The sequence below is a fragment of the Anser brachyrhynchus genome, assembly GCF_964034855.1.
Source record: "Anser brachyrhynchus genome assembly, chromosome: 4".
NCBI lineage: Eukaryota > Metazoa > Chordata > Aves > Anseriformes > Anatidae > Anser > Anser brachyrhynchus.
This window is the reverse complement of record NC_137698.1, coordinates 72,212,176-72,235,224: the sequence shown is the minus strand read 5'-3', so window position 1 is coordinate 72,235,224 and position 23,049 is coordinate 72,212,176. Positions and strand designations below refer to the sequence as shown.

Genomic DNA, 23,049 nt, shown 5'->3' with positions numbered 1-23,049 from the left:
GTTTTCTAGTCAACAATTAATAAAACGAAGAAAAAAAACCACCAGATCTTCAAGCTTGTATTCAAGAAACATCTGTTTGCATCCATTTCAAGAAGAGTAAAAGCACTAACATGAAAATAACACAATGGGAAAAACTGGTAACAACTTCACCAGTAAGCTCCCTGAAAATTACTCGAAAAGTTACTATAAAATTTCAGGAAAATGTTGTACTTTAAGGTCTAACTTTGTATTATATTTCAAGACTGAATCAAAGCCTTTTTCAAAGAGCAATTAACTCTCAGGTTATCTCCTTGAGATGCATATTCAAGGAATGGAAAGAGATTTGTCCCAGTAGCGATGCATTAGTATCTAATTCCAACCATTTTGCCCTAACTACTAGGAGAGATTTTACATTGTAAGCCTTCCAGCATTTAGTGGCTTTTGAAAGAGTGGACAATTCGACTTTGTAAATACTGGAATGTACAAACAGGATGGGTCCTAACTGTGTAACTCAGCCTAATCACAATGTGATTCTATGAAGGATTAGGCATGTGGCGTTTACCATGCCATAGGAATGAGAATGTCCCAAGTCTGCTATAATGTGGCTTGAATCACAGAATCATAAAGGTTGGAAAAGCCCTCCAAGATCATCTGGTCCAACCACCCCCCTACCACCAATGTCACCACTAACCCACGTCCCCAAGCACCAGGCCCAACCTTTCCTTGAACACCCCCAGGGACGGTGACGCCACCACCTCCCTGGGCAACCCGTCCCAACGCCTGACTGCTCTTTCTGAGAAGAAATGTCTCCTCATTTCCAACCTGAACCTCCCCTGGCACAACTTGAGGCCATTCCCTCTAGTCCTATCACTAGTTACCTCCGAGAAGAGGCCGACCCTCAGCTCCCCACACCTTCCTTTCAGGCAGTTGTGGAGGGCTATAACGTCTCCCCTGAGTCTTGCATTTGAATTGTAAGCCTGGGTTACCATCCAGCATGGAGACCTGCCCAAATAGCCAACAAACCTGTGAAGATTTTCCTCTCATTAGGGATTCTCTACACAAATCAGACTCATGATGGCTCTGGGGTTTTGGATCTATACCTAGGTTTTGGGGCTTTGGATCCAGGATTTTACCCCAGGGCAATCTCTACATACGTAATATGGTTTCTGGGGCTCACAAGTCAGGTACCAAACTTTGGCACTACTTGAGTAAGTAGGAACACAGCCTTGTGCATGCCTTCAGATCTACCTGTTCTTTATAGAAACTCATGAAAAAGTTCTTAGCCTCTGCCTGCTGTGCAAACTACACAGCCATTAGACACTGGCGACTATTTTACTTTCTTTTACTGATAAGCAGACCCACAGTACACCTCCTCACTAAATCAGTGGGGCTATTATTAGGACTAAGCACTGTCACACTTGTTTGTTTCCAAGATCTTCATAATGGGAAACATATTTATTATTGAAATATGTTACATTAGATATTTGGAAGAAATTCTTTACTCTGAGGGTGGTGAGGCACTGGCACAGGTTGCCCAGAGAAGCTGTGGGCGCCCCATCCCTGGAGGTGCTCAAGGCCAGGCTGTATGGGACTTTGGGCGACCTGGGCTGGTGGGAGGTGTCCCTGCCCATGGCAGAGGGCTGGAATTAGATGCTCTTAAAGATTCCTTCCAACCCAAACCATTCTGTGATTCTATGATACTTGATAATTTCAACCTACTTAGAAAAGAAACAAAGAAAATGTATACATCAATTTCCAGTGGTACAGTTTTACCTGTAGATTACAGGTAACAGATGGGTTGTCCTAAAGTAAGCAAAGTATAAATCAGACTTTTTTTTTTTAAGCAGTGAAACACTAAGCAGTATCTCTTCACAGTTCCAGTATCTAAATTTATTCTGAAGCTGTAACAACTGATTCTCCTATAAAATCGATATTTCTACTTTATGGAGTGCTTTAGTACTAAATCTCATGCATCATAAATAAGTCCCAGACAGTTGATAATGATCTCATTTTTTATTCAAACAGTAGTAGTTTTCCATGCTGATGGAATTATATTTTGTGATTGGATTACAGTAGGCAGTAGTTAAAAAACACAACTGGGGTAAAAAAAGACAGAAAAAAAGAACAAGAGGAAAAATTATGGCCTTACTCCTTGGATTTATCTTGAACAGGCAGATTGTCATCCTGTCACAAAGCTATTAATATTATCACTTAATTAACTAATGCTAATATCTCCATAATGATTTTTAAACACTTTGATGAGAAAATTATACAGCTTACATACTATGTTAGTATAAATTATACAGAAAACATTAATGCAAAGACTTAGATGCTATCAAATTTCTGGAGGCAAGTATAAGATGTAAAACAATGTCTTTAATAGTCATACCTAAATCTCCAGCAGATTTGATGTCAATATTATCAAAACCGCTGCCAATTCGGACAATTATTCGAAGTGCTTTAAATTTCTCCAGGTCTTCTCGTGTTAAAGTGATAGTGTGATACATCAGTGCACCCACTGCTTCATTTAGTACCTACAAGTAAAATGGAAGAAAAAATACTTATTTTTTTTTTTCTTTCACAGTATCTCAGCCTAATCAACTACACAAATTTTCAGGTATAAAGGACTTTAAAAGCATTAACCCCAGATCTTTTGTTTTAAAGGTGATTTGCCCAAGTATGTTCCAGCCTCTTGTTAGACTTTTTTTTTTTCCATCTGATATGTCTGTCCCAGCATGATGAGACTAGTTTTAGGAAGAGCGAAGTGACCTGTATTTGTGTTCTTATTACAAAGGGAAGATGTTCTCATTTTACAGGAGATACTTTGCAATATTGGACCCTAAATACAAGAATTACCAGACTGCATCTACATATGCATCCTGAAAACACACGGGAGCAAGCACTCAATTTAAACAGCAAGCATTTTTATGCTTAGGCAGCTGACATTCAGTTTTGAGTGGAGTAACAGGACAATCTCTTCCCCACACACACAGTGGTACAGGCTTCCATTGCAATATTAAACCACTTGATACCTGAATAGAAAACATTCAGTAATCATTACAAAACCCTTGGAGAACAGAGACTGAAATCTGTCAATTTATACACAAAACCAAAGTGTCTGTCCCTTGGTTTACTGATGCTGCAACACTCCGAGCTCTCACAGATGGAAAACTGAAGTCATAGAAATTGGTATAAGTGAGATTATCCACAAAAACTAACACCTCTAAGAAGTAAGAAATTGTACCAGGACAAAAATATTGCAAAGGAAAAAACTCGTAAGCAAAAATAAACTGACAGGATCATAAAGGCTTGAATATCTTTCAAATAATGTGAAAGCACATCCAACCTACTCAAGAAAGATTAAAAGGAGGGGGTGTGAAGGGGAAGAAAGGTTAGCACACGAGGCCCAGGAGTTTTCAAATTTTGCTAACAAACAAGCCATGAAACTGCATGTCACACAGCTGATACACGAGTTTATTGCTCAGAAAGCAGAACACATTTTCCTCTGTATGCAAACTGGACTGTTTCACTTCTTCAAAACACTTCGTTTCCACCTTCAGTGCACTACCTAATAACCTAGAAGTTCTACAAGATACAAAACGGGCTCAAATCATTTCAACATCCAAGCTAGCTGCAATGACTTCAAGTGGTTCCTATCAAGCACCTTACATGAAAGTTTTGTGGAGGCTTTACATTTCTTATTCGATAGACTTTTGGGCCTGGTGCATGCACAGATTCTATCAGCTGAGCTACTTATGGGCATTTTCTAGTGTAAGGAAAAATTATACCATTAATCAACATAAATCATTCCAAAAAACCCTACTATGGCAAAACATGATCTCACAAAAAGCATCATAACTCTCTGCTGGAACCCGAGATCTGAAGCAACAATTTTAAAAAAATAAGATACACAAAATATTTTAGAAGCAAACGTAAACAAAATCCATGAAAATGAAAGAAAACTGCTCCTTACTGAATATCTCACAAACTAATTATGATATTTCAACAGGTGCCCCTGGATTGGTAACCCCAGCTCTAAATCAGCTAAAGATCAGGATCCTTTGAGCAGAATTTGGATTTACTTGTAAGACGAAGAACTACAAGAAAATTAGAAATGACATAGCCTTGAAGTATGTGGCCACAACATAATTCAAAGAACAGCTGTAGGCTCTGATGCTATAAACAATTATATGCACACAAAACTCCTTGATTTTAATGGTACAAACAAGTCCTTTGGAGATTACAGCTAACAGTCACTAATCAGCAAGACTGCACTCATCAGAAAGCATTTACTTGAGCTGCTACAGACAGGTTTAAAACACAATTTATTGGTTTTGCTTCCACAGTGGCATTGTAGCTGGTGGGGACTTCCCACAGCACCAAGCCCATGTGCCTGGTGCAATCTGCACCTGAAACAGTCCTTCTCGTAACTTGACCAAATGCCTCCCTAAAATGCCTTTACGCGCATTTTTTTGGTCCCATTAATCCCTAAAAGAAGATTGTTCTAAAATCTCCCTGTTCCAACAACACAGAGTTTTCTTCTCATTTCCAGCCCCAATTTATTCACAGCCCAGCTTGCATCCATTTGTTCTGGTGCCAGCGTTGGCCATTTGCTCCAACCGTACTTTGTCTCCTCGGTGTTTACAATCCAAATTTATTTATAGACAACGATGATATCCCCCGTCACAATCTGGCTGCACTTTGCAAGCCTAGTCCTTCTAGGCTTTTCTAGGATGACATCTCTCTACCCCTTGGCTGGTCTAACACTTCTGCGCTGTGCTCATACAAGCCTAAACTCAACTCCCCCGAGGTGACCAGAGCTGCAGGCACAGTGCTATTTGAGGTCTCTCTCCCTACTCTGTTACACCAACACCAGTACTGTCAGCAACCCTACGGTTACTGGAGACCTCTCCTAATGAAGTCTCGCATGACCCATGTTTCCGCATGGCCAGCGGCGCGCTGACAGCCGATCCCTTGACTAAAGCACACTTCTGAAGCCTTCCCTTCCTAATGCATGTCTTGTTTCACACTCCCAAGCTTCTAGCCGGGCTTCCTTCTCCAAGTCACAACCCCAAATTTTATACTGTTGCCTTAAGGTACCTCTTGCTCCCTGTGATATCCTCCTGGCCCTCTCCAGTTGGCCCCGTTCTCCATTCTGCCTTGTGTCACCACATCCTCTCCTTCCAGGGCTGTGATCCAGGAGAAAACACCTTTTGCTCGTACGTAACCTGAAGTAGTTTACAGCTTCTGACAGCCCACCTAAGTCTTCTGTGGCAGGCAGACCCTTCCTTCGCTGCTCTCCATCTGAAAAAGGCCAACAGGGCCTGTGTTTGTGCGCACAGAGCTGCTGCTACTCTGAGAGCCCCGTTAAGTAGGGGCTAAAAGACAGCTGAAGTGGCTGAGGCATTTGTGCTTTAAAACCAGTGTTTCATCTGGGAATTTCACTTCATAATCTGACATTTTATTAACTCAGCCAGACAAGACTGTAATTTGGACTCTAAGATCTCTGGCCTGGTCTCATTACGCTCCATTGTGGGGCCCGTTCAGGTTATGGCTTGGCACTGGAAGGAGACTGAAAAATATTTGGAAGTTTGGGAATGTGTTCAGTGAAAGGAAAAGTATTTTTCAGCTATGGCTTAATGCTGACACTAACCATTTCCACACTCGTTACCCACCATATGAGATATGTAACAAACAGATACACATGACAAATCTTTTAGGATTTTCTTTACAGTGTTTGAACTTCTAGGATTATGGAGCAATTAGCAAGGAAGTGCACTGCCAGAATACAGTCTCTTGGTATTGTACATTATCTTGCACCAATTTATTATGCTACTGCTTTTTGCAGCTGGCCATGTGATAGAAGTACAATAAAAAAAGGCAAAAAATAGAAAATCTGAAGTTAGAAACATTCAGCATTGATGACTTAATAACGCCACTTACAGATTTTAAAAAAATACAGTTTCTGTACTTTGCTATTATTGTTATAAATTATATTCTCAGCCATTACACAGTAAATGCACACAAGGAAGTCTAAAAAGCTTGCCAGAGTGGAAACAAAACTTGAACTAAATCTGAGTGTAACACAGGAAACTGAAATCCAACATAAATGTAAGCAGTTCTGGCAAATCTTTAGGAAACAATTGCACATAGGAGTAATTTACTGATCACTTATAAAAGTACACCCAGGGGCAGATGCATAAGAGATGCTGGGGTTTTGTGTGCTTTTTCATAGTTCCCCATAATGAACTCAATTGATGCAACATTCACCAAATTCTAGTACAACGACTTTATTACTAAAATATCAACTCCTGTCAATCTGAGCGAGATACAGATTTAACAAGCAAGCAATTTCAGGTATGTGGCAGTCAGGCAACACTCTTTCAAGATCCCCTGCATGGAAAGGAAACAGGCAAAATTTGACAGAGAACAAGCTGAGGTAGCTGCATACCTTCAGCAGCCACTCCTGCTTTCATCTGACTACAGCTGTGCTTTTCGGGAAGAAAGGATCTGAGATAAAAGTTGAAACACGGGACATGAGTTGGCTTCCTTCTGTTACCAAATGATTATGTAGCCCATCTGCATAATTTTTATGCCTTCAGTTACTGACTGACTTCCAGGTGAAGCTACAGCTTTGTTGAAAGTCTTTTTCATACCCTCTTCAACGAGCTGACATCGTTTCCAATCAGAACTGTTCAGACAGGTCTTTCTGCTGTTCTTCAACCTCAAAATGACTACTTTGCTTTCACAGCGTGCCAGGTCTCCAAGGCTCTTAGAGAACTGATGACACTGTAGTAGGAGACATTTCTATTTCAAAGAGCTTAACAGACCTTGAGCAGCGAATATGGAACATTGAAATCCTTTTAAAACATTTTCTTTTTTTTTTTTTTCTTCTTATTTCACCACCAGGCTATTTTAGCCATCATGCCAAATGCCACATGGTCACCATTACAGCATACATGCCTCATGATTTGGAGAAGAACTTAGGATCTTGAGTATGTTACAAAAGCATAAATATAACATGTTAAGAATGGAGCAGCAAGGTATTTTCTTCTTCAGTCATCTAAACATACAATGCTAGTTTTCACTGTGAAAGACTGATCTCAAAGGCTCACAGATCAATCCAGAGCACAAAAACATAACACAGTACATAAAATACTAAACTACTTCAATGCAGAGACAGAATACATTTACAAAACACACACAGAATGACAATATAGCCTTTTTTTTTTTTAAGCCAACCTCTTGGAAGTCATCACTAGAAAGTGATCTATTTCATCTGGCTCTAGAAATACAGGATACTGCATTTCCTGGGCTTGGATTTTGCTGTGTCATCGCCAGTTAAATGTCCTAGTGTCACCAACAGACTTGAGGTATTTTGCACATCCAGATAGATGATGTACTTTACTTAATTTGAGTAGAGCTTGTATTATCTGACTTGCAAAAAAGCAGCAATATGTCAAATTTGTGATCAGTACGTGGTAACACAGAGGAAGGCTGCAGCAGGCTTGCAGCTGCTCGCAAAGTCTCACCAGAACAGTGTTAAGGATCCACTGCAAACTAACGTAGTTAAAACTAAAAATAAAACCCAGCATGCTCAACCAGTATTCAGTTTGTTGGTACAAATGCAAGATTACAGCTTCACTGCTTTGAACAACGAAGAACCTAGAAAGATCATCTTACTTGACCATTAATAAAATAGGAACAAATCAAAGACTCTTGAGAATGACAGCAGCACGCTTGATTTGTTTGCATCAGTTTCAAAACATTTCTTCCATTATGAAAGCTCTTCAGCTCTTCTTTGAAACAGCCTTAGATAATAACTGTAATGACTGGAAATGCTTCTATAGGTAATTCCCAGGTACACGAGTGATTGAAAATTCCTTGTCCTACACCACTGACCAGGAAGTTCAGCTTTTAAACATTTATATTTAAAGTAAAAATATGGAAACATAGTATCCCTGTGAAGGTGATTTTATTATGTGCTTTTAACAGGAGTCCAGAGAATTGATGCATTTTAACTTAAGCACTTGTAAGGCTGGAATATAGATTTATCATCCAGGCTGTATTCCCACTTCCCACTGAAAACCCTGGTCCTCAGATTTTTGAGTAGCTGGGCATCTGCACGAAGCAGTAAATCCAGTCAGAAACACCGCCCACCCCACCCTCCATCCTCCAATTTCTCTTTCCAAATGATTTGAGAAAACATGTAGGAAACCACATAATCTCAAAAAAACACAGAACAAGAAAACATACACAGATTCACATAAATTGACTTCTTTCCAGCATATGCATTTTGTTTTAAAACCATTCCTAGTCAGCTGTGCTTCCTATCTTTTTAAGTTTGCAGGGATAACTATTTTCTCTCTGCTTACCAGAACTTGCATATTATTTTTATGTTTAGCTCTATGTAGCTGATAAGCCTACTCTCTACATATACAGCAGAAGTCAGAGAGCCTGAAGAGTAAAGAAAATGAACTCCCAAAATCTCTCTCAGGCAACACAAAGACCTCAAGGGTGTGCTCGAGTCTGTGATGCCTGCAAAGCCAGGCAAAAGAGGGAGAAAGAAGGAACAAGACTGCAGGAAGGAGAAGCGCTGGCTGGGGAAGCTGCCAGGGAGGGAGGAAGAGCAGCAAGCTGTGAATGGCGCTCAAAGGGAGAGGGACTTGGGGGGGGAGCAGAAGTGGGAGAGAACAGGGCAAGGGACAGAAAAAAAGCAAGTCTACCTGGAATGAGGAAGGAAGCAACCTAATTATTATTTCGTTGATCAACGCCTACATTTTTGGTGGAAGACACTAATACCCCACGTACATTTGAGACAGTTTCTGAGAAGGCAGATTTATATAGGATTATGAAAGAAAAAACAAATTTAACATAACAGGTAACTTCTATTGGTATTAATATGATCCCTATTTAAAACATAAACCAAACACCAAAATCTTAAAGTAGATTTTTACCCCAAATGACTAAGTTAACTCCCCTGATAGGATGCAGATAACCCAGTTCCCACCAACTCCCCATGATACAGTCTGACAAGCATAATGCTCAACTTCACACAGCCATAAATAGTATTTATAATAAAAGAGAACCTAGAAGGCAAAGTTTAAATGCATTCTGCATCCTCTCAAATGCAAATACCTATGACAGTCCTGAAAACAAACCGCCTTCTCTACGGCAGAGGGACTGAGGGGGTGTCAGTAAAACCTTATACATGAAGATTTCTGAAGAACTGCAATAAATGTCCGCAAGTACAAAGTCATTTCAGTACTTTGGGTCACTCTCAGTAAATGTCAGTATTCACTTAAGCATTGGCAGCCGTTTCAAAGGAAAGAAACACAGCCTCAACATCCAACTTGCTTTCCAAAGCAGCAGCACCAGCAATGAATGTTTTGACCTGCGATGAAGCAGAGTTCTAATACGTGTTATTATTTATTTGTGACCTTAAGCAAGTTACTTATTTTCCATACTTTAGTTTCCTCAGCCATAAAAAGAGAATGACAAATAAACTCTTTGACATAAGGAAATCACTACTACTGAAACTCAGGCATTACCCAATCTGATGAAAACTTTCCCTCATTAGCACACATACTAAGGTATAACAGCATTTGCTAACGTCCTGCTTTTCACCCATACAAGTGGCGTTCAAATCCTAATTTCTTTTCCTCCTCACTGCTTGTGTTAAGAGATCTCAGCCTCCTTGCTTCTCTGAAAAAAGTAATCTATGTGGTTTGCTGGTATCTGTCTCAGAAACTACTACACATCCCTCTTTTTTTTTCTTCTTTATTTCCTTTGTTGTCTAGCCATCTTAAAACAGAAATGTAAACTATCATCTTGTCCCTGAAACCCGCTCACGACCAGCAAAAATCCCTCGTTTTCCAAAATGTTTACTGCCCAAGTGCTGACCCCTCACTTCCCTGTGATCAGACATCACCACACAAGCTGAGTTAATGCCAGATTTAGGCAAATTAACAACTGTTATCTAAAATCTGCATCTTAATTAACTAGGCATTGCCATTTAGAACAGCCAGGAATATGCATTACAAATCTACAAACACTTAGATGCTGCTTTAAACATGCAACTTCTGATCTTAAAGCTTTTTCTGAAGATTTATTAAAACACCGTTTCCAAATAAGGTATTTAACAAGCAGGACTAAAATGAAGATATTTCTTTCCTGTACCTCAAACATGGTTTGGAAACAGTCATTTTTTCACTGCAAGGGAACAGTGGAAGTAAAAAGTGAATGCTTTTCACATGGAAGTGAGCAGTGTTCAGCACTTCATTAAATTGATCTACGTTATATTACTTTAACAGTATGAAAATGGATTAGGGTTTGTGATTTTTGTTGCAGAAACCTATCACCTGGCAAACACTTTGTAAGCTCAAACATTTTTGGACTTCATCACCCTTTTGACTTGCGAAAAGCTGTATTATGACAACATACTGGTTGCTAGTGAAAACACATTTTCCAGATAAATTACTGAGTTCACTAAGAATGAATTGGTTTGATACGGTAAGAAGCAAAGGAAGCAAGCTTAAGTATATGTGCTGAATATACTCTTGTGAAGATCAACAACAGATTACCTGTTACTCATCAAGTTTCAGTTACTTTAAATACTTTTCCAAAGCTACATTTTGAGATGCACATGCTGACTTTCAGTCTCAAGATCTGAAAAATTCATTTACTACACGCTACTGATAAGAGAAAATATTTAGTGTTTCTAAGGAAAGGCATTCATGTCACTCAGGAATTCCCCAGCCTTCCTGCATCAGAAAAAAAATAATGTTGATTTCAGTAAACAAAGCAGACCATACAGATGGTGCAGCTGTCAGTGATCACCTGAAGAGCAGACTGCTCTTACTTACTAAGGGAGTGAAACAGCATTTATATTACTTAGTCTCCACCTGCTATTCAGTCCTTGTCACTAGAATCCAGCTATTTCATGTATCACATGTCTGACGACGGCATGAGACAGGAGAACAGTAAGATAAAAACAACTTTTAAACATGATGAAAAATAGACAAGACAGAAATAAAGCATGATGTTACATTTTAATTCTGAAGATATAAAAATGAGACAAAATGCTTGGGTTAAGTATTTCTTTAAATGAAAGAACAGTGTTATACTTAGATTATTGTTATTGGTTTCAACCCTTACAAATTAACTCTTTTTTTTTACAAAAAATAGCATCTCAAATTACTGATGAATACAGCGAAGTTTTCACTTGTTTGCATTTGTTCTCTTGTTACTTTCAGGTTCTCTTTCATTGCCACAATAGTGAATAGTCCTGGTCACATGCGCAGCAAAAACACTGGTCTCCTTCAAGAGATGGTAAAAACCAGGTTGAAATTTGCATTCCGTTTCAGTAAAATCTTTCTCTTTCAAAAGTGAATGTCACAGCAAAACAGACGTTCAGGTTTTGAGTTTATTCTATCCCACTGACTGCCCACTACAAAGATGGCTTTCTATGTAACTGTGTAAGTGCATTACAAAAGTCATGAGATCAGAACTACGATTTTTCCAACTCAGAATCTAGCCTACAATTAAAGAATAACCTAAAAAGTTTTAACTATCCTGTGAGAAACAACTAATGAACTGAAAACAGGGTGTTTGGAATGCAGACTTCCTAGTAGGAACAATTTATTTTTATTTCTTTTCCATTCTCCTATTTACATTAGAATTATATCTAACAAGTAGCTGAACAAAACAAGTTAGTGACATTAAGTCAGTATTGATGATGACAAAAAACAACTTTAAAGATCATTCTTAACTAATGTTCTATAAGGGAACAGCATATTCCTATATGGGGAGAGGGGTGGAGGTTAGACGGGAAATCTGTCTGCAGAGAGCCACCGAGGAACTACATGCAGGGCTTCAGGAGAGGGGATTCATCTCTTATGTTTGCCTGCAACATGAGAATCAGCTGTTCTAGCTTGCTGTACCATACAGCATAAAAGCCTCTTCAATCTTCTCTTTCAGTGTTGGGAAAAAAAAGAAAAAGGAAAAATACAACAGTAGCTCTTAAAAATTTTCGAAGCTTTAACAATGAAAATGTTTTTTTTTTTTTACTGAATGAAAATATTTTTCTTAGATAATTACAAGCTGAACAGTTTGTTGGTGAGTGCTCACCAAGAAGATGCTGACATGAAAGGGACTACAGAAAAAAAGTTTATTTGCTTAATGCCAGAAGGGAAATTATTGTATTGGTATTATTTGCAAGCGGCTGGCTTTGTAAGAAAGTCAAAGAAAAGATCAAGTCTCCCATCATATACAGACACCAGGCTCTAAAATGTTTAAACAGTGCTACGTAAGAAAATGAAAAGCAAATAAGCAATTACAAGTTAGTGAAAAGGTTCTGAAAACCTGTAACAAGCCTGAGGATTACTATAATTAGCATAGAACGAGTCCAACGATGTATTTGTAGAGAAGCAGGAATATCGGTGCACCTCAGTTCAGCTGACAGAATTCCTTCACAGCTGAAGCACACTCAGCAGTACACACAAACCACAGGCACTGTTCACAGAAGTGGATTTAGACACTTACCCAACAAGCCTTTAAGTTAATACTTTGATTGTACTTGTCTATCGTGGATCTTCACTGGAGAGGAGAAAAATAAATTCCCCTGGAACAGACCCCTGATTGCCCTCCTCTGCTGTCATATTCATTACAATTTTTACCTCCACAGAAGCAGGTTTCATCCTTCATCAGGTGAAGGAATACTTGACATTTGAGGCTTACTCTGCCAGCCAACAATAACTTCATCAAAATTAATTCTACCTCTGCAGAAATATGGATGTGAAAAGGCTCTATTGCTGCCTGGAGAGTAGCAAAGATTTGGGGTAGATGCTAGGCCTTCGTGCTGAAAGAAGTCTCTGAAGAGAAAATTCAGGCGTACGCGCCAGCTGGCACCCTTGGCTATCATCACAAAAATAGGTATCCCTCTAAGAAAACGAGGAAACCTTTGACAACATTAAGAACCACTGGCTGTTTTACACCTCCCCTAATCATCAGGGAGGGTACAAACTTGTGGGATAACATACTTTTTAAAATTCATTTTCTAAATACAATTTTGGTTAGCATTTGTTCCAAAACTGTTTTCCAGCATCAGTTTGCAGTGCATGCAGCCTTCTAACCCGATCTGTACAATTCCTTGGCTAAGCAGAGAAGTTTGGCTGTGAGAAGAACTTCCAATCTGACACTAATATTCAGCTTTCCAGTTGAAAGCTTAGCAACAGTGTTTCCAAGAAGCATTTCAAAATATCATGTAGTAATATAATTTTCCCTGATTTAACTTTCTCCATGAATCTAATTCAGTTTGTAAGCACGTGGACAACATCCAGCCAAAGATATGCTTCACAGAAATGTACTTCAACGGATATTTTTGTCTTTGTTCATCATTTATTACCTTAATGATCTGCTGGTCATTTCTAATTGACTATTAACCAAACTGCAGTGCCTAACACGTTTTCATAGCTAACACCATATCTGTTCATAATTATTAAAGTATCTGCATTTTCTAAAATACTTAAATTACATCTTCGTAGTATTACCTTTTCATGAATTTCTTGTGTAGACTGAGCATCACAAAATGCCACTGTGGCTACATCCTTCAGAATCGGCATTTCTACTGTACAATCCCTGCCATCCAGCAATGCTACCAAAGGGCGTGGGTGCATGGGCCCATTCATGATCGGAGGTCGAATGCCTACGAAGAAACAGAGAAGATGTGTTATTCAAAGGATGAAAATGTAACAAAAATACGTTATAGCTAGTCTCTTTATTCTGATGGCAGAAAAAGATTTAGAGCGAATAAAAGCAGGGACAAATTTACCGTTAACAAACAAAAGACCCCTAAGAAAAAACGCAGTGTAAGCTCAGGAAGCTGAATAATAGAAGATGGTCAAAAACGTTAAGGGAATAGTATATTTTTTTAAACGGACACCCTCACTGCACTATTAAGAAGTGTCTGTGCAATCTTATCCAAGATTTATATTTTGATTGGATTCCACACCTTTGTGAGCTCTAGACAGAGTGAGAACGATCTTGTCCAGGCTTGTAAGAACGTAGCTTATGGAATTCCATACGCAATTCAGTAAGGAGTTGAGTATTCAATTTACATATATCACTATGATCTGCTGACACTAAAATTTAACTGAAAAAACCTACAACAGCAAAAATGTGTATTTACTGAGGATCCATTGTCCAAGTACACAGGCTTAGTGCTAATCTACGTAGGCCTGCTTAAACTCATAAGTTTTACACAACGATTCTGTAAGATTTAAATTAATGCATCATACCTAATCCACCCCTGAAAGCTCTCTTACAAAACGTGAGCAAAACGCCCATCCTTAAACCAGCATCACACTTGGAACACTGTAGAGTGACAAATAAACACATTAAACATTTGGGGTAGAGAAAAATCAGTTCAAAGTGCAGACTTAATTTATATCCTCTTTATGGAGTCTTAAAATGAAAAGTAATCCATATAGCAAGATATTCAGAGAGCATCTTTTTACTGTATAGGGGCTATAAATACACAAAAGTACTCAAGGGAATAATATTAAACCATTTACACAAAAGTAGTTAAGCGTGGGTGGAAAAAAGGGACTTCCTGAAGAGAGAAGGAAAAATGAAAACAAGAACACAGTACATGATTTTTCCTCTTTCAAAACAAGTACTTTTAAAAACTAGAGAGTGAAGCAGGCTAGATATTTCTTGTATGCAAATGTCAACAACACAGATTTGCTGCAGTGCGAATTTTAAAGTTTTGCTTATTGCTTGATAATATGAATTAGCCCAATATGAATTCAGAAAGACTGAGCTTCCCCAGCTACCTCCAATTAGAAATCCCTGCTTCTGAAGCCTCAGACTGCATCAAAAAGCAAGCCCTGAAAGACTCATCTGCATTGTAAGTAGATGGAAAATTAGTAGAGTCCCAGTTCTGCATACAAGATACCCAGTGAAGGAAAACAGCTGTTGGGAAAAGGGATTTTCACAAGTCAACAGAAGTAGCACATTACTTCCCTGCTGGGGCCAAGCCCAAGTCTAGTGCTGAAGGAGCTGCACCAAGGAGATCATTACCTTCAGCCTCAATTACCTGTCTAGCCTGCACCCATAAGTTTCAAGTGTGCCCCTACCCAATGCAGTAAGGCTAGGGCTAGGGCTTCCTGACATCTGGCATTAAGTTCTTTACCTCTTCAAACGGTTTTTGTACTTGAAGACAACTCAACAAGGGTCATTGAGATTTTTCCTACATGCATGCACTCGCAGCTAGCGCCCTACCTGGAAAAAAAGGGCAGCTGGCTCTAATTTAAATGTACCTGCATAATACTTAATTGCTTATTCAGCAGCAAAAGGATCTTTCAGACCGAAGGCAGAAGGACAACAGATCCTCACCAGTCCTTCTGCATTGGATCACCGACGTTCATTTGGTTGTTTTTCATTTTGGTCTCAATGTCTTTCAACAACTGATTATGCCAATGGGAGTGCACCTGCAGCATTCTCACCATAGCAGACAGGCATTCAGACGTGAAAAGTATTCACCAACAAAGTTTTCCACGGGTACAACACTCATGGCAAGTATTCACTGTTGCAAAACCATTAATTCCTAATCTCTACTGTAACAGACATCCTTAGAAATACTTCTGGTGCACAGAAAAATCTCACCAATTACTTCCAAACCAGCCCTTAATATCCAACCACCAAAATTAAATGGAAGCGTTTTTAATATCGTTTTCAAAAATCCTGCACCCTGCTAACTTACTGCTTGTTGTTACGCATCTGAACCAGAAATGGCCACATAACCTTCATACAGTCATTTTTAATAAACTAACCGCACACTAATAATGTGGCACAGGACAAACACAGTATGAATACACAATGCAAATGCTACATAGTTATCCCAAGAATAATTACTATCGTTTAATGGGAACTTAATTATAAAACCCCGTATTAAATTTACTTTGAAACACCCTAAAGTAAAGCATGTTATAGACTTGTTCATGTTTCTTTCAAAATAATGTATGTAATAGCATTAATAAAATGCAATTATGTTTTGAAACATAAATGTAAAAATGACATTGCAAGCCCTATTCATATTGAATATAATTACTGTGCTCGTTTTACAAGCGAAATCTTATGGTCATCTTCTTAACTGTCAGTCCAGCAAAGCCAGGATTTCAATGACAAGTCTGAATCCAAGCTCAAGTAAATAAGAGAAAATGTATAGAACTTTGATCCTAAAGCTGTTGAAGATGGAGGAAGAACATGACATAGTTCATCTCCCCCAGAGCTACAGCAGAAGCATCTCTGTCAGAGGAGTGCACGCAGCCCAAACAGATAAGATTAAAAGCTGTCCCCTTCAAGAATCACTCTTCCATCTAGAACTCTCTCAGAAAAACATAAAATACAGTACCACAAAACACAGCTCTCTAAAAATAACAATTCCTCTAAAATACATAAAGGTGTGGTCTCTTTTTCCCTTAGGCCAGTATAACTACCTATTTTAACCAAGTGAATCTTGCCTGATGTTGGTGCGAAGTAGCGTGCCAGACCAAGCCCTGAAGTATAAAAACTGAAGTCAGAAAAACAAGTGGTGAGGGTAACCCTCCCCAGAAGTATCTCAGGCTCGTTAACACAGTCCCCAGAACTCAAATATACCCAGTGACCTTGACCACAAAAACCCCACAAACCTTTGCTTGCCAAAATCCTTTCTGAACTTCAGCATGGACTTCCTGTTGCACAATCTTTCTGCCTAAATACCGTATCGCTAAATCGCAGACAATAACTCAACACTTCAGTAAGCTTACAGTAACTTAATCACAGTGGCAGTCACTATTTAAAGTTTACATTTGCAAAGACACAGTTTCGCTATGAATCAGAACCGTTTGAACGAAAAACTACTTCTTTCACCATTTAGATATGTTCGGCCTGTTTCTTATCTAGAAATGTCATACTGCACCACATGCTTGGTTTTGCAGCAGACCCTTGGTGTGGCAGGATAAAGCAATGTGTATTTAACAGCAGTATTTTCCATTCCTGCATTAACAGTAAATCATGCAACTCAGTGCCAGAGAGGAGTAAGACTGTAAACTGGTCAAAAGCAACATTCAGAACCACAAGCACAAAACTCAGTTTAAAAAAAAAATAAATTTCACTTAGTTGGCTTATTTAATTATATGGTACGGTAGCATTTTATATAACACAGACAATAACAAGTATACCATCCACCCCCACATCCTAGAACCTTTGTTAAGGGAAAACAATCTCAGTTTATCCTAACTTGAGACTTTCAGGAACCCCTACCAACCTGACATTTCTTAATCTGAGCTTGATTTCCAGGGTCATGAATTCGATTTCTCAATGCTTTACAATCTTCAGTATTCTGAGGCAAAATAGCAGCCTGTCATTCGATCCTCATTTCCATGTCTTTAACTTTTCTTGCAGCCTCCTGTAATCTTGAACCAAAGCTTTTAAACTTCTTATCCACTGCAACCTCTGTAGCCTGGATCGTGTTCAAATTTTTACTAAAAAATTAAACACAAACAATACATTAAAACAACATTAAGGGTCTGACTTGTGCTCACAGAAGCCAGGAAACTCAAAGTTAAAGCTTCTCACTGCATCTGCACCCTTCCCCCTTTGGCTGCTGGTTTTCCACCACACCTGCTGTGCTGCCACCGGCCATTAACATACCAGGGACTGTTAAGACGCACACAGCACCAGAGCAGGACAAGCAGGTGCATTGTAAAGAGACGTACCTGGACCAGTCGGCACCACTCATGCGGCAAAGGTTTTGCCCAGGTGAGCAGGGATGCGAGGAGAGCGTGTGATCTCCTGGAGCACCGTGCTGAGAGCCAAGCACCGGAGCGACTACTGAGGATGGAGTGAGAAGCCTTTACTCTGAACTTGGTGGTCGGCTGGGTATAAGTCAGGCCCTTAAGGTTATCTAAATGTATTTAAGGAAAGCAAAGGCTACCCTCAAAGGGTTACCCCCAAAGGTTAACCCTAAGGTTAGCTCAATCCAGCTATTAGTGGGTTTGGGTTTTTTTTTACCTCACTACGGAAAAAATCTGGTAGTGAAGCTCTTGCCCCAGTAGCAGCTCCCGTGCCAGTGACTGCCGGAATTTTTCTAAAATAATACCACGTGTAGGGTGCATGCAGACAGAGCGGTCACCGCGTGGTGCACGGCTGCTACGGACGGACGGACAGCAGAAGTGCCTTCTGAGAGCTGCAATTTGGACTAGCTGCTCTACAAAAACAGCATCTAAACCCTTTTCTGGTCCAGCCTTTATGGGAAAAGCTCGAAAAATTCAAAAAGCAGCTTTCAGCTGTGAGCCCGATCGATCAGAGGTCAGCCCAGCACTCGCAAACCAGAGGATCGAAGAACTTATCCCTCAGCTCTTGTAACCAAAACCTGAGGGGGAGGCTCTCCAACTACTGCCTCCACACCTCTGGCTGTGTGGTGACTTCAGAATTATCAGCCCAGCCTTAGCCCTCGATGTAATTTTTTTGTTAAATACTTGAAAGAAAACAAAGACCTACCCAAGCGTGGTGGTTTCCTCCCCCTCCCGAGGCCTACCTGCCCCTCCTGAAACAAAGGCGCACCTCAGCGCGCCTTGCTGCCAGGGCACAGCGGCTCTGGAGGCCGCTGGAGGGTAGGAGAGCTCGCCCTGACACATTCTGGGCTCTTTCAGCTTGTTTTAAGCCTTTCCCAGAACAACCATTTATGTCACAAACCGACAGTAATTAAAGTGATCAGGCCGCACAACAGAGATCTCAAAGCAGTCTGTCACCGTTCGCTGACATTAGAAAACATACCAAACGCAACAAGATAAGCTATTAAGAGTAAAGAGGATTAGCAATGTCATTTTCACATTTTCCTGCTGATGATTAATATGACATCATTAGGATCACGAATGTCTCTCAAATAAGGCATACACGTTCTAAGTAAAGGACACTGTCAGGTTTGTAGGCCCAAAATTTGACCTACCTTTCATTTTCTTAAATCTGTTTGCAAAGTCCATGTAATTCTTTAAATGTGCTGTTCTTTTTTCAAAACAAATGCTTCAATTCTTTTTTCTGAAAGATACATCAATGCCAAAAAGCACAACACTTATCAGTAACCCTATAATGACAAACCAATAGTACATCAAATGGAGGACAGCAGCCTTGGGAAGGGGAGTTTATATTTTCACATTTCTGAGTATCCTCACAAGTGCAAGGATTAAACAAGCAGGAAAACTCCCTTGACAATGTCCTTTTAAAAGATTTTTCCCTACAAAACTTCCCTTACACACAGTAAAAACATAAAAGGGATTTCAGTTTTTAAACAAAATACGAACTGCTGAAAAATCTGATATATATTTACAAAAACAAGACCCTAAAATGACAGGTTGGACATTCAACTAATTTACAATCTTGCACATGTAACGTGAGACTAATTCCCTCTGGCATTTACCTTCGCTTTATATTCTTACCTAGGCTGTAAATTTAGTCAGAGCTGTCACTTGTTTACCAGAAGTCCTCCAAAAAAATAACATGTTTTTTAAAAATAAATGTTAATATTAATTCAAATAAAGAACAAGTTGTCAAAACAAGCAAAAAAATATCCCTCTCAGAACATGAACACAGAAGCTGTTATGAATTAGATTTGCCAAAATGCACTATTAAAATTCCCAGAAACGCCATACTTAAAAAGCATATGTTATGGCTCCTGACACGTAATGCATTTTTAAATTTCGGACTTTGTTTTGGTAGGCTCGTTCCTGTGTGTGCCATGACCTCAGGTGACATTTAGATTCAAGGTAGAACAAAACTAAAAAGCAATCAAGTAGAAATAAACTTTGAAATGAAATGCAGGTGCACGGATCAGTGAAATAGATGCGAGAGGGGAGAGAAAAAAGAGTGCTTACCAGCATGTAAATATGCTGAATATGCAAAACAAATGTCCCGATTCCATCAGAATCGGATCCAGCATCTTTTGGCACTGCTTTCAGCATAAGCAGGTTGTCATCTCCCATGACTTGGGATGTGGGATTAAGACTTTGGGTGTGGGGTAAATAAAGAACAGCACCAACAAGCAGAGCATACGAAAAAGTGGTAGCTAGCCTTGCAAGCCTGAATTTCTTATTAGATGAATTTTTGTCTTTTCTCATTTAAGGTTTCTAACTATGCTTCTTAAGATTGTGGGAACCTGCTGTAAATCTTATTGAAATGAATGGGAACAATCCCAAGCTGATTTTCAAAGGAGTAAGATTTGGACTTCGTAGTATACATACAAGAGAAAACTAAGCATTAGCTTCACTTAAAGCGTATGTGCGGTCTCTACTTAAGTCTGCAGAGCTTGGAGGTAAATGCTAAGTACCCTGAAAAAGCATAGATGACGAATATTATGGCACTGTGCTTTTTTATTTACCTAAACTCAGTAAAAACAAGCCATCTTCCTTCTTTTCTTTCTAATTTGCAAGAGACCAAGAAAAATAGAAGTGGTTTCCGGCGCTGTGCTGACCCAATGATGTGCACAGCAGTCACACCCACATATATCCTCTTGCTAATTGCAAAGATCGAAATACACCCAGCCGCTCTCCGGGACACTCACTGCTCTTTCCCCTACACAAAATACATAAGCAACAGCACTGCTATCTCTAATTACCACCCTCGTCCATGCACTTCCACGGTAGAGACTTATGAATGCATCACATCATTATTTTACCACTTGTGAGAAATCAGCATGGGTATCCAAGAAGATTTCTACAGCATCCAGTACAAAGCCCCAAGCAGAGAGTATTTCCATGCCACCAGCTTATTTGATCTTCCCTTTTAATACTATCTGAAGAAAATAAGCCAGTAATTTCTGTTTATAAAATGTCACATTTCCCTGCTGTTACTGGAACCTGGAGTCATGATTTCTCATTACTCCTCCACAGTGACACAGAAAATAAATGTGCCATTCTCAGATATTAGTCTGATAACCATGTGGATAAGCATTTTTGTTGTGTCTTTTTTATTAGTGTTCCCTAACCTGTCTTTATTAAACATCTAGTAATTCTGCTCTTATTTGTCGGATACCTGGCAGCATGTACATGAAATCCTAAATGCCTGTCAGGGTACAACACACAGATGTCCCACATGACAGATTTTGAAAGCCAATGATCAGAAATAAAGTTCCGTTACGGGGAAATAAAATCATCTGGCAACACTTCCTACTAATTACACATGTACTTCAAACATCCAGGTGAAAACTGGAAGTATTACACATCTGTCAAAAAATTACTCAACGTATTCAGAAGCAGGCTATAATGATATGCCTAATCTTCACCAATACTTTTCAAAATAGGAACAAAAACAATATAAATCACACCTATTTAACGTCAAATGAACAAGCAATAATATAATGAGTTGCTGTAAAATGTTTTAATTGTCTATCAAGGTTTAAAAAGCAAAAGCAAATGACAATATTCAGTAACTACTACATCAAGTACTAAAATAAGAAAGCACAAGTGTCAGCAATAAAACACACAGAAGAAAGAACATCGCAGAAGCCCTGTTTTCAAGTAACAGATGCACGAAAGCAAGCCCCAGAGAAAGGCAAAAACATTTTAAAGGACAGTTGAAAGGTCTGCTTCGAGTATTTTTAGCTGCATTAAGTAACAAGAAAAGGAAGAAGGAGAGGAAAAAAAAAATCAGCGATGGTGGAACTGCCCTGAGTACACTCCCATTAGTCCCAGCTGCAGAGAGCTCCTGGCTAAGGCTGCCAAATTTGTTCCTGTAACTCCAGTTTTGAGATGAGTGCCCCTGCCTGCAGGCTGTGCCTGAGGCCAACGCTATTTCCGAACCAGCAGAAGCCCCCTACGACATGCGCCAGGTGAGAATCGGCACACTTCAGCCCTCACTTTTACCCACACCAAGTTCTAGGCATCGATTTCCCCTCGCTGGCGAGGCCAAAGCCCCAAAATAGAGAACCGAATGCGGGAACCGAATGCAGGAATCAAGCCTGCACCAAAGACGTCCCTGCAGCGCACCTGGGGACACAGCTGCTGCCACCTCGGCACGGCCACCAAAGAGGCGCCCGATAACAGCGGCTGGGGGGGAGCAGCCACCACCCACCCTCACACACACCCAAGCTTTTAGTTTAAAATACAATGGAACTTACATTTCAGCCCATAAACTTTATAGGTTGGTGGGTGTGACTTAAAAAAAAAAAAAAAAAGCCAGAGAACTCCTGCTGACAGGAACTGGAAAAACAATCTGCTTCAACTATTGTAATAGGAGCAGCATGATTAACTCCCCGAGCCATTCCAGTAACAATACGGGCCGTGCCAAGACTTACTGAAACACTTTCCACAGAAGGACGAGGTCCTGGAGATTTTGAGGACAATGCATCGGATACAGAGCACAAGCCCGGAGGGGCTGGCACAACGCGGCTGCACCGCCACGCGAAGCGCGATCCATCAGCAGCCCTTAGCCTAGCTCCTTCACCCATGTGTTCAATATAAAAGGAAGTACTGCTTTTATTTCTTAGTTTGTCATCTTATCAGAATCAGCATCTTGGCCGTGAATTGCATAAAAGCTGAACAGCCACATAACGTTAATTTACAATGTAATACACTCAAGGATCTGCTCTTGATCCGCCTGTAAAATATTATGTATTTGAACTAGGAAGAAATAAAGACGACTTTTTTTTCCCCCCTCTCCTCCTAAAATGTTTCTCTTACAGTAAGCTATATTATTACAGCAGGTTTGGATTTGTTTTAAACCACCACCTGAGCTGTAAGTACGCTTTGGGAAAAAAAATACCATCTACTAGTGTAATCAATACAACCGCTTTCGGAGCATTAATTTCACATGATGTTTGAAAGGCACTGCCAATAATGTACTACAAAATATGACAGACTATATTCAGAAGTTGTAATGGCGACTCTTTGTGCTTTTCTCGTATTTTAGATGTTGCACAGGATGCTGTCTCGGAGAAAGAAACCCAATAACCCAAGCAAAGCCAACATCAAAGGCTTCCTTTATTCTGATCCCAAACACTGAAAGCAATTTCTCTAACAGCACACCTGTACTTTG

At 39.7% G+C, this 23,049-nt stretch overlaps 1 protein-coding gene across 13 annotated transcripts in view; it reads right to left on the bottom strand.

The window, feature by feature from the left end:
- Positions 1–23,049, bottom strand: part of CTBP1 (C-terminal binding protein 1) — a 147,547-nt gene that overhangs the window by 25,362 nt on the left and 99,136 nt on the right. For 6 of the 13 annotated variants that reach the window (XM_080590297.1, XM_080590288.1, XM_080590293.1 and 3 more), the window contains exons 2-3: positions 13,530–13,684; positions 2,369–2,513 (exon numbers count right to left, since the gene is read on the bottom strand). In XM_080590297.1, coding sequence (XP_080446423.1) covers positions 2,369–2,513; positions 13,530–13,684 — 300 coding nt within the window. Of the gene's footprint in view, positions 1–2,368; positions 2,514–13,529; positions 13,685–17,287; positions 17,505–18,970; positions 19,066–23,049 lie in introns of those variants that run through there. The other 7 variants (XM_080590296.1, XM_080590287.1, XM_080590289.1 and 4 more) reach the window with 3 other exon arrangements.